General features: G+C 38.5%; 1 protein-coding gene across 1 annotated transcript in view; it reads left to right on the top strand.

Moving 5' to 3' along the window:
* The window catches only part of LOC134547577 (uncharacterized), a 50,026-nt gene that overhangs the window by 29,140 nt on the left and 8,691 nt on the right, over positions 1-12,195 (top strand). The window contains exons 2-3 of the mRNA XM_063391738.1: positions 2,832-2,905; positions 3,662-3,897. Of these exons, the coding sequence (XP_063247808.1) occupies positions 2,832-2,905; positions 3,662-3,897 (310 nt within the window). The remainder of the gene's footprint in view (positions 1-2,831; positions 2,906-3,661; positions 3,898-12,195) is intronic.

Raw genomic sequence — 12,195 nt, 5'->3', positions numbered from 1 at the left:
ATGACTCATATGGAGACACGGCCTGCCTAGGAGGACCCAAAATTCCATCTTCCATAACAATGACCTTTGCTGAGTAATGGAATCAGCCCATTCGTTTTTCATTCTCTTATTCCTGGTTCTTCCAGGAAGGATGATTTGGTCGGTATTTAGATGATACTTCTAGTGGTTCACTAGAAGTAACTAAGAGCTCTTCTGTTGCCTTCCTTTGCAGCACTTCTCTAAGAATTAGGAACGACAATTCTGCCCTTCTTTCCCCCTTCCACAGAGTCAGGATGTACAAGTTCTTTGATGGTTGATGGTGGATTTTTCTGCTCTGTACATGTAAGTCAGTACCACATCTGCACTTGTGTCGTGAGCTGAGCCTGGCAGAGAGCCAGGTGTGAATGAGATGAATTAAGCAAGCTAAAGGTTCTAACCTTTAATGTGAACCTAACCACAGTGTTACAATCCTCTTCACATATCATATCAATTAAATATATCTCCAGACCTGGGCATGCTACAATGTACATGAGGTGGGGAAGTGAGAGGATACTCCTACACCAAAGGGAAGTATAATTTGTTTGAATCTGTCGACTTTTTTCAGTTTTGTTAGAGGTCAGAATTACATTCTGCGACCTAGACACCAAAGCTGGAAATTGGACAGAAAGCAGGCATTTTACTATCAGCAAACAGACTGAAATGAGAAGTCCCTACAAAGTTTTTCTTGTGTCTCTTCTGAAACGGTAACAGCTGATTTAGAAAGTCTATCTCTAGTTTGTTTTTGAGTATTTACAGATTAGGAAACCTCTGTTGTTCCCTCTAAGGCCAGCAGTAAGCCTTGGTGGCAGCTGGAGACAGAGTGATACCATTCAGATCAAAGTCTCTCTCAGTCAGAAGTAGATACTCAGGAATACTACACTGACCAAAATATAAAAGGAATTTTCTGAGGTGGAAATATAATCTATCTATCTCAACATCCTTAAATTAAGACAATATCAGTCTGTCAGCAAATAAATTTATTGTCATTATGAGTTATGATTGTCATTATGAGTGGGATTAGGAGGCAAAAAAGATTTTCCTGTAACTTTATCCTGGCTTTCCTGAAGTATTGGAATTTTTCCACCATGACCTCTGTATGGCAGATGATTTAGGTAGACTATTTCTTATGAATGTTTATATTATATCTATGCCTTCCAAATTTATAATCCAAAAGAACTTTGGACCTTTCTGCATCCTTCAGACCTGTGATACATAACCTACTCATATATTGTCTTCCATAAATACTGCTAGTTTCTAACTCTCTGGTGTCTCTACTTCTGTGTCAATTGCCTTCAATTATGCAATGCATTTTTCCACCCAGAAACTAAACACCATTATCCCTAACAATAAAAATTAGGTTTTCAGGTACTAATATTCATTCCAGCAGCAACACTTGGCTCTACATGGCTATACTCACAGCTCTTTTTAACCATGTCTCTCTGCAGGCATACTATGCAGATGAAGAGTAGTTTGTCCAAGTGAAGAGACCTCAGCACATAAAAGTGCACTTTCACCTTTGCTAACTTCCATTTTCTCTACTTAATGCCAATGATTGTGTTTCCACTCCATTTCAAGATGGAAGTATCTAGCTGTTTCTCTTCAAAGCTTTGTTAATAGCTTATTCATCTGTATATTTAACTGTCCCGATCCAAGCGATTTGAACTCAGAGAGGCTTTTGGTTTTCTGCCATACCAATCACTGTTACAGAAGCTCTGTATAAAGCCTATTATGAATTTCCAGATGATTACTGATATGCAGTAACTTCACTCATTGCTAGTAATTTCATTCATTGCTAACATTCATTGCTAGCATTCATTGGTACTGCCTGTTTTTTCAAGATGCAGCACTGGGGAAATTGCAGAATATCTCTAACCAGGGGACATAATTTGAAGCCTCCCAGAACATGAATTGCTTGTCTTTTAAAAGTGAGGGATATTTGGAGCTGATCTCTTGCTTAAAGAACAGCAGCTCATATTGTGTCTAGTGAGGATTATGCACCCAGATAAGCCTTGCCTGACAGATGACACATCCCAATCTGGATTTAGGGATCTCTGTGGTTTCATTCGTAAGCTTCCACTGAACTTGGCTTCACTGCCCTGGCTTTTACAATCTAACTGTCTGCCTCACTCCTTACTAAAGGAGTTTGTCTGTCAGCCAACCATACAAGATTTATACCTTCTTGTTACAGTATAAACTTGTTTTTTATTTGATCTCTATTAACATGAGCATGTATCATCATTTGGTTTGAAGTGGAAAATTTTAACTTTTCTTTTTTAACTGAAAACATGCAGTATTGCGAGTGCCAAAGATGCTTCCCTGTTTTAGTTTTATACAGATAGCATTCATAAAGTCATAGAAATAAACTGATAGATGGTCAGTGGATAGCTCTTCCTTCTGAATTTTTCACTACTTTTTTGACGAGACAACTGAGAGTCAAACCCTACTATATGTTGTTGCACTTGCATTACAAGAGGTGCATTTGGAACCAGAGCACGTATACAGCTATCAGATACAGAACACTGTTATCAGATTTGGCACAGCAAGTACTGGGCATCGGCAGGTTTTAATCACCTGTCACACAGGTTCATGTTTTAGGACAACCATCTCAGTTCATTAAGACCCTTCTCTGTGTAATTAAACCTGTATTTATTCAGAGAATCTCTTAAGTACGTGGTTGCATTTCACCAAGCAATGGGGTTGACATTCTTGAATTAATGGCTAATTGCTGAACGAGCTGTAAGATAAAGCAGTAGATAATAACAAATTTTTTGAGTGCGTTGTTGTTATAATCAATTTGCATATCACTCTAACAGGTGGTACCTCCTTTCAGTGAGAACCATGCAGCTAATGTAAGACATTTGACAGAGAGAAGTCAGGAAGATACAAGGTGAAGCTCTAATAGATGCACAGTTTCATGTACAAAGTAGTGTGTACCAGCTCCATGTGACATCAACATCCTTGAGATTACACAAGGAAATATTGAAATTGAACAGGTTCAGACAGAAAAAATGTTCACTTGGAAGATTTGTAGAATCTGGTATTTTCTCTAAAAAAACCTGCATTTGATAGGATAAAGTACAAACGTGTTATGAAGAACGGCTTCTTGCTGCATCTGCAGCAGTCTCTGTATAATGGGCCATAAAGACATGAATTCTGGAGCAGTTCACTAAAAAATGCTGTACATCTAATATCTCAACATTCAGCTTAGTCAAGAGAAAAGGCGTCCAATGTCTGCAGAGCCACCCACAGATGGTATACCCTCCTATGTGGCAGTGCTTTAATTTAATTAGTTTTGTTGCATATGTTCTCTGTAATAGTTCAGTTCTCTGTACCCTCACCCCCCTCATTAATATTCGTTTGTTCCTTCACTCTCCCTCACAGTGAGTTATTTTTAGCACACATTTGTTAGATGTATCTGTTACCCTTCCCGCCTTTGTAACTCCCCTCCTACCCTCTCCTGATTAGTCCACGTTATGTTTCCACACCCCTGGGTCCCTCAGCAACTGTTCCCGGTTGGCTAGTGATAGCCAACCACTCCCCTTGCTCCTCCCAGCCAGCCCCTAACAAAAACCCACTGCACCCTCCCTTCCTCGGCCAGTTCTGGGCTGAGGAGGTGTTTTTAATAAACCCTCTGTGCACTCAGAACTGACTCCTCCTTTCTTTCCACTGCCTGTCGCTTCAACACCGCTCACAAGAGCCTCTCAGGGATAAGAACCCAAGGGAGTCAGCCCTGCCTGCGCTGCTTGCAGGCTGACCCCACTGAACGCCTGTCGCCGCGCCTGGGCTTGCCGGGGACAGAGTCGGTGGACTCTAGTGGGCACCGCGACACTCCTACCACCCCTGTGGTGGGAGAGAATAAAGTAAAAGACAAAAACCAAGGCAACATAACAGAGACAGAAGGAGAAATAAAACTGTAAAGAATTCATAAAGGAACATGTTAAAGTTGGCATTTCAGCAAAGGGTGGTAAAGGCTATGTCTTTTCATGGTTTTTTCACAAGGGAACTCTAATACACAGGTTTAGTTCATAACTGACAGGGTGCTTCCACCAACAAGCTTCCAACAGGAGAAGCTTGGCAGAGATATTTTAAGAGAATAAAAGTAACATCTGGGTGTTGTTAGATAAGTATTTTCTTTTGAAATTTATTTTACTGCTAAATAAATAAATGCCTGGCTTTTTCATGCACTGATCTGCTCACATCAATCTGACTCATTATTGCTTTCCATCTATTTTTGGAGGCTAAGCACATTGAATAATGAAAACAAACTCCATCCACCTTGATGTGAATATATAGCAGGTTTGACAATGTGACATATTAACATAATATAGTGGTTGAATTAATGATTTTCATTTATAAATTAATCTGATTTACAGCTGTGCATATACACAATCTATTTAAGCTTATATTCAGCCTTTGGAAGCAGTGTATATTTATTAACACCTTTGTAGTAATGCAAATTATACCTGATTTGGCTTCTGAAACACTGAACAAAGACTCTTGTGAATTCAGAACTTTTAACTCCTTATTGTGCGGTTTACAATTTAGTGTGTTGGAAAATTATTAGCCAATTTACCTGAAGGAGTCTTGGCTTTTATATCTAACCTCTAATGGTAGAATTTTGTGTTTATATTATAAAGCATTTGAGATTGCAGAGCTTCATTACAAAGACAGTGCTCATTTGGCTGTTGCATAAAACTATGCTTAGCTAAAGGACTTTCATGACTTAAAGTTATTCAGTAGAGCCAATACAATTATTTTCATCTATCAGAGAAATACAGATATTACTGGAAAAATAATTTGTAAGAGGAAATGACTTATATAATTAAAGAATTAACTTCATTAACAAATTATTTAATTCTAGTAAAATAAAATTTTGTCTGCTGTTTTAGAAATGAGTTTCCTACTAGTAAAAACATCCTGCAAAAATTATTTGTATTTAGCAAATGACAACAAAGAAACTGTCTTTCAAAGACAATTGCACAGAACAATTATTAGGTCCCTACTTATTCACAGTGGACAGAACCAGTAGGTATTCTCTTGTTCACTGTCTGCAAGTCTGAAGGTAGCGCTAATCAAGCCTCAGTTCCTTTTCCCATATCATGTCTATGCCTATGATGCTCTCTGGGACTTGGCTACTCCCTCTTGCTTTTCTTGCAACTCAGTCTCTCCTCTGTCCAGCTTCCAGCCTGTCAAAGATAGTGGAGTGTGAAGAATCCCAAGGATGTATCCCATAGAGTATTTGAGGAGCTATAGTGCATACTGCTGTAATGCCTCCAGGTTAGGAGCCCGCCTATAGAAGTGATTCCTACGACTGAGACAGAGCGTGTGGAATAGGGACAGCTGGACTCTCAGGATTCTGTTTGCAACAATACAATGGGCAGTAGGAGCATCTAAATTAAGATATAGGATTTCTTCTGCTGTTTCTTCCTTTAAAAGAAATATCTTTCTTGGCTATATTTCCATGAAATTATTTTGTTACGCATTGCTCTTAATTGTAGAAGTTGGTCTGAGCCATAAATATCTGATACAATAGGCACTTCTGTTAGGTTTCAGAAGACAAGCTCTGAAAAGAGATGTTAAACCCTTGTTTTCCCAGGTATTTACAGACATTTCCCACCACTCCCCTATTTATTTCTGTGGATGGGAATGACATTGTCATTTTGACTACTATAAAACCCTCACGGACTTGTAGGTTTCAGAACATTTATTATATTTTGTATATAGTTTACATGTTGTGCTTAAACTCATTAAACTCTCTGCTGTGTATGAATGTGAGGCACTTGAACAGGAAGCCCAGAGTAGTTGTGGATGTCACATCTATCAAATTATTTAACCAAGTAAATATAATCTATATGTTCTGAATCACAGTGTCTATCTGCTATAGTGCCTAGCTTTTTATTAATTCAAAATTCAGAGAATCCAATCCCACTGAACTCCAACTCAGAAAAGAGAACATTTCATCAGCAACTAATGCAATAACTCAAATCCACAGCAATGTGGATTCCCTGTTTTGGTTTTGTCAGCAATTTTAAATTAAATCCTATTTGTGAGGGATTTACAACTTTGTGATAAAGGCCATAACTTGGCTTAGACTGACATGATGGGGTGATAATTGTTTCGAAGTGTAAGAACACTAAATATATTCAGGTGATAGCTATTTTAAAGTGTAGAAATACCAAATATATACAATCTGATTAATACACATATATACACTTTTATTTTGGCCTTTACTGGAGAGAAGAAGTATAAGGGAGAGAAAATTGCTGTCCAGTTTAATTTAGCTGTAGAAGAATATTACAAATAATAAGAGAAATTTTGGCTATTTTTTGCTGTTTCTACTGCTGACTTATTATGTGTTTATTTTTTCAGTTCTGCGTCATTTGGAAACAGCAGAATGAAAGACTGCTATCAGAATGGACTAGAAAAACAAAATATTTTTCTTATGATTTTAATGAGTTACTTTCTAAATTTTCCATTATAAATGATTTTGTGGTAATTGTCACAGTTAAGCCTGATGAGATTTTTGTTTTTGTGTCATAAAATATCTTACAGTAAACTATAATGAAGATATTTGAAGGCATACCCAGATAAAAGGAAAGACTCAAATTGGACAAGTGTTGATGCTAGTTTTAAGGTTTCAGGTTTTGTTATTGTTTGGTTTGTTATTTTAATATTTTAGGTATCCTAGCTGTTTTTCATGTTTATTTCATTTTCAAGAAATAAGAATTTCCCCTGCCAAAACTTTGAGATTGTTCTATTTTTCCTTCATCTCTGTGAAAGGGATGATGATAAGGAGTTATCCTCACAACTCCTTGTGCAGTGCAGAAGAGCCTAAAATAGCTCTGAGCTGGCTTGCATTTCTCAACTCCATCACTGGAATGCAAAAGAGCTCTGTTTGCATGACACCGACTATGAAGACTAATTAGCAACCACGGATGTGTCACCTTGGCCTGGACCTGTAGGCATTGATCCTGGAGTCAGCTGGGATATTTCAGAGTTGGTTTGAGGAACAACTACTCAGAGTGAGGGAAATGAAAGTTATTTTAGTGTAAACCAGGATTTATTCTACTCAGTCTCTAATAAGATTTGAGAAGTAAGAAGTGGATTTATGAAATCTGTAGGCTTGTTCCTTACTTAAATGAGTTATAGCAAGGGAACACTAAGCCTCCATTCACCCTCAAACACCACTGTATATCCTAGTTAAGGAACAATGAAATATTACTCTGTTGTCACATACTGATCAGCATTTTATACAGAATGCAAACTGCTGTAATGTAATCTTTCTTCCTGTGGCTCCAGCAGTGGTTTTCAATAATTCTGATTCACATTGCCTTTACACTGACTTCAGTGGACATACTCAGATTCTGCATGAGTGCAAGGCCTTAATCAGAAACACCTAGTGTCTTCTTTCTGATTTTTGAGCATTGCTAGGGTATATCCCAAAAAAGTGCCCTGAAATTTTTTGTCTTAGCTGACACAGAAATACAGGAAAAAAGTAGGTCACTACCCCAAGAAGCTGAGAGCCAAAAGGAAAGAAAAGATTCCATTTCTAAAACAGGCTGGAAAGTGGTGATAAGAATTATCTGTTTTCAAAATCAAAAGTAAACTTCCTATTTTCTTTATTTCTTTCTCTTTTTGTTATTGTTGTTGATTCTTTGGAATCAATACAGCATAGAACAATTAAAGTTTAAAAAATCCTAAAAAAATCAAAGAACACAATGTGCTCCAAAGGTTATGCTATGGTTCTTTCAAGGGATGTGCTTTTCTTACAACCTTGGATTGACTGATAATGTGATTGAAAAAAATATATTTCATCCCTTTTTCTTCCACTATTTAGACATAATGAATGGAAAGATTTTACTTTCTTTTTTGCTCTTTCTTTCTGGATCTTTATCTTTCTTCTTCCTGAAACACTTTCTCTCAAAGTAAAAAGAATAGATCCTGTCGGCCATAGCTCCAGTTTTCAGGGTTAAATCTGGGTATGATATTCCATCTGTGCTTGCTTGTCCCTAAGACGATTCTGCAGCTCAGACTAGGATCCTGACTAGCTTTACTGCTTTTTCCAGCTTGAACTCTTAAGATCTCCTTAATCTTATTTAAGTCTACAAACAGCTTATATTTAGCTGAAAAGATGAGGTGGTTTTGTGTAGGAAAATGTCAAGCCCTCTCGCTATTCTATGGTAGAGCAAAAAGGCTTACTCTGGCTTTCCTGGGTTTTAAACGCCTTTATTTTGCAAAGTAATATGCTGCCATCTGTTGGTAATGAGAAATTATTTCATCTCTTCAAATGATTTAACGAATACAAATCTTCAAATTCTTAAGGAAGCTTGTTTGATGATATTTTCTCTTCAGTAAAGCTGTAGATATCTGAACACCATAAAGACCATTCAATTATATCTTATAATTTACTTCAAGATCTCTGTAAAATCCTTCTTACTTGAACCAATACAAAGTCCTATCACAAAGCTCAACTACAACCTCCAAACTCCTATTTAGCTAAAAGCCTGAAAACATGTAAATTTCCTTAAAGACAGAGAAAAACGTGTACCCTCTCAAAGAAATTTGAATGTTTTTTAAAACCAACCAAAAAAAAAAAGTATTGTCCCAGAGTCTTTTGGTAGTCTTTTGGTCCTGACTCTGAAAAATTTAAAAATATAAATGCTGAAGGACCTGCATGGAAGTGCTGTTAACTTAGAAACACTTAAGGATGAAAGCTTTTGTTCCTTTCTTTGTTTTTGAAGTAGTATATTTTATAAAAAGAAAAGCAAGGGAGCAAATATGATGACTGCTGGGTGGCTCTAGGTGATTTGTACTTCTGAATTTGGCTTCCTTCTTCATCTCCAGTTAAATCCATTATGTACACAGCCATATCACCTGAAGAATATCTCTCTATAATTTCATGATAAAACATCAAAAAGGGGAAAAAAACCCCAAACCAAAACCCAAACAAACAAACAAAAAACACCACCAAAAAAACCCCCAAGCAAGCTCTGTTTAATCAGCTGAGAAGCATAACTCAGTTCAAACTTGGCCTTCCCTGCTGGAGTGCTGGCCAAAGTTTCAGTGGTGTAGTGACATTCTGCAACCAGAGAGAACAGGTTTTACAATGAAATATCTGGCTGTACCAATGTAATTTCCAGCAGCACATAATGACCATTTGTTAAGGTGAAAGGGTGTATAATGTATTTTTGATTTATAATTTATACTTCACTTGCACATAAGCAAATAGAGGAAACAGTCTATGTATATGTGGCTAAGTAATCACACCCAATTATACAATCCAGGCCATTTCAAGTGACCATTTCAAGGTGTGTGTAGCAACTATTAAACTGTTCTGTTGGCAGAATGCTTGAAAACTGAAATACAAATGGAAATTAATTCTGCTATCCTGGCTCTTGTGTTGTCACTTATACTGAACAAGATGAATATTTAGGAAATACTGGGGTAAATGTTATTGCTCCTTTCTATTCAGTTGTTTCAGTAAATATGAACCTGCTCAAAGCACAGGGCAGCATCAGATCTTAAGGTCATAAAAGTATGTTTAGTAAAACATAGTTCCATCCATTAGGATAATAGGTGATAGAACACCACTGTTTTATTTTCAAATTACAATTTCTTTTCCTCAGTCACATGTTTTCCTTCTAATACCCTTGTTTTCTAGCATATAAAAGAAGCATATTGAACTTGTGGCCCTGTTGCTAGGTTTCAAGCTGCATTTATGCAGTCTACTGAGACACTCTTCTCATTTTTGAATTCTGAATCAAGTCCCAAGGCAACAGTGCCCTGTTTCTTAGCAACACAGATGGGTAGACTGTATATTCCAGCTCTTTTGTACAATGGAAGAATAAACAATTCCCTGAGTAAGTGTGTGCTGCAAGTCCATTGCTTCACCTAATTTCCCAGAGATGGGAGGAAAGGGAAGGTACAGCAGATGAAGTTTGTCTGGAAGACCCTGTCTTTGCAGAGTGGTGAGTCATATCTCTATTTTTCTGTTCTCTGCATCTCTCTGGGATCTTTATTCACCACTGTGCATATGGATCTGTAGGTACTTCGGATCAGTGAGTTTCAGTTTCTAAGGTACAAATATAGGCACCAAAAATCAATGGTAACAAAGCTGGCAGAGGTGGGATGTGTGAAAGTACATAGACTTTTTGCTCTGCTGAATCAATGGAGAGTCATAGAATTGTACAGCTTTAGAAATTCTGAATGCAAACCCTTGATTTTAGGAAGGAAACTAGGGCTGGAGGAAATAGGTAGAGGATTGAGAGGTAAGGAGGGAATGTGTCTTCATGCAACTAACACATTAGTGGTCTGTTACCTGTGTTTGAAATGGAGAAAATATACGCTTTTAACACAATCTCTACAAAGTGTTGGGCAGTTTTGTGTCTTTTTGGAAACATAAGCAAATTCTGAATTTTGCTGCCTCCAGACCATGGGACTCACATTGCCACCGACAGGGAGGAGAACAGGGGAGAGGAAAGGGGGTAGAGAAGGACACACAGCTCTGCAGAGCTGAACATTTCTGCTCCTGGTGCCTGTGGAGGGGCAGGTGCATACCTCATCTTTTCATGATGGCAACAGCAGCAATGACAGTCTCAGATAGTAAAATTTTGGCCCCGAGTAGAGGAACAGAAGCACTTGTGCTATTCATCCCATTGACCTTGGCAGGTACCTGTTTTACCTGGACCTAAAGCTGGCCTAGTCAGTCTGGCAGTATCTCAGTTTAGTTGCAAAACAAGAAAAGGTTGCTTTACGTGTATAAAGTATCAACTGTCTTTTTTTTCCCAAAATTTATTAAATCATGAGTAAACACAGCAGGTGGCTACAGTGGGACAGCTGGTTTGCCTGTAGACTGCCCACACACACTTGATGGGAAGCCTGGGCCACCTTAGAACACAGAAGCAAAGTGCCCACTCAAGCCTACTCCCCTCCTCCTAAGCAGGAAAGGGGCCAGGTTGTGCTTCAGTGTTTGGATAGTCTGGGTATAATCTGTGAAGCAAAGACTGAGTTTTGGCCCCTTCCCAAAGGCTGTCCTGCAGCAGGGATCTCCTGGAGCTGGAAGTGTTCCAGCCATGGGATCCTGGGCTGGAAGGAACCTGTCTTGGCAGCACAGCACAGCTGAGTATGGCCTGGAACCAAAATCACCTGAAAAAAAGAGCACAGAAATGTGACCTTCCAGAAGTAATTTGTGGGTACTTGATTTATCTCCAGGAAGCTGCCCACCCAAATCCTTGTTCAGAAACACAGCTGTGTTGGTAAGGACATACTTCCATATGCCCTTATCCTTCAATGGACCATGACCTTCTTTTAGAAAAAAACCCATTCTATTCTTGGAATAAATAAGTACAAAGAAGAGAAAGTTGTAATGTTAAAACTTTCCTTCAGGTTTCCTGAGCATTGAGTACTAGAATAGGAAAAAATTGTTTGTATTGTGTTTGCGCCTGTTGCAATACCCTTATGATCCACGTCTTTCTTCCAGATTTTCAGAGTATAAAAGGAGCTCTTCTGTAAGAAAGGTGACAATCTGGGGCCAGCTTTTAGATCGTGGAGACAAAACAGAAAACATGGATAGGGGAGTATCTGTGTCCAGATAAAATACTTTACTGACTGTTTAGGGTATTCATGCTGCTCAAATGCCCAGAGGCATCCTTGGGTGTACCTTCCCTTACCTCTGAGTGAAAAGATGAAGCTCACGGCACTGGCTGAGGAGATGGCCCATGGCAGGACATAACACCTGGGCACATTCTAGGATGGCAATGGGGTAGCTCTAATTAACATTGCATCCTGGGTGTGCCCTGGAATGCAAAGATGAAAATGCGTCAGGAAGAACGGAGAGCAGAGCTTACACATTTCCCTCTTTTGAGGTTCTTTTTGTCACTTCTACTTGTGCAAAGTGAGACTAGTGTGCAGCCAGTGTGCCCCACTATAACCCCAAACCGCTGCTGTGCTGCCCTGTGTGTGCACAGGTTTAGTCTCCTGTCAGGGATGTACTGCTTAATGAGACAAGAATTCAAACATGAAAAAAGGGTGTATTTGTGTTGTTACATAGTGATGAGTATTTCAGGTAAAATAAAATTCACAGCTCCTGTTCCTACAGGCTGGTATGAGTGTATAAATTCCTAACATCCATGCTTTTGACTTCAGACGGGCTTTCTCTAGGCTCAGGAGTTTTCTTCA

This window comes from Prinia subflava, chromosome 1 (genome assembly GCF_021018805.1).
Source record: "Prinia subflava isolate CZ2003 ecotype Zambia chromosome 1, Cam_Psub_1.2, whole genome shotgun sequence".
Classification (NCBI taxonomy): Eukaryota; Metazoa; Chordata; class Aves; order Passeriformes; family Cisticolidae; genus Prinia; species Prinia subflava.
The sequence above is the reverse complement of the archived record's forward strand: the minus strand, read 5'-3'. Positions and strand labels throughout refer to the sequence as shown.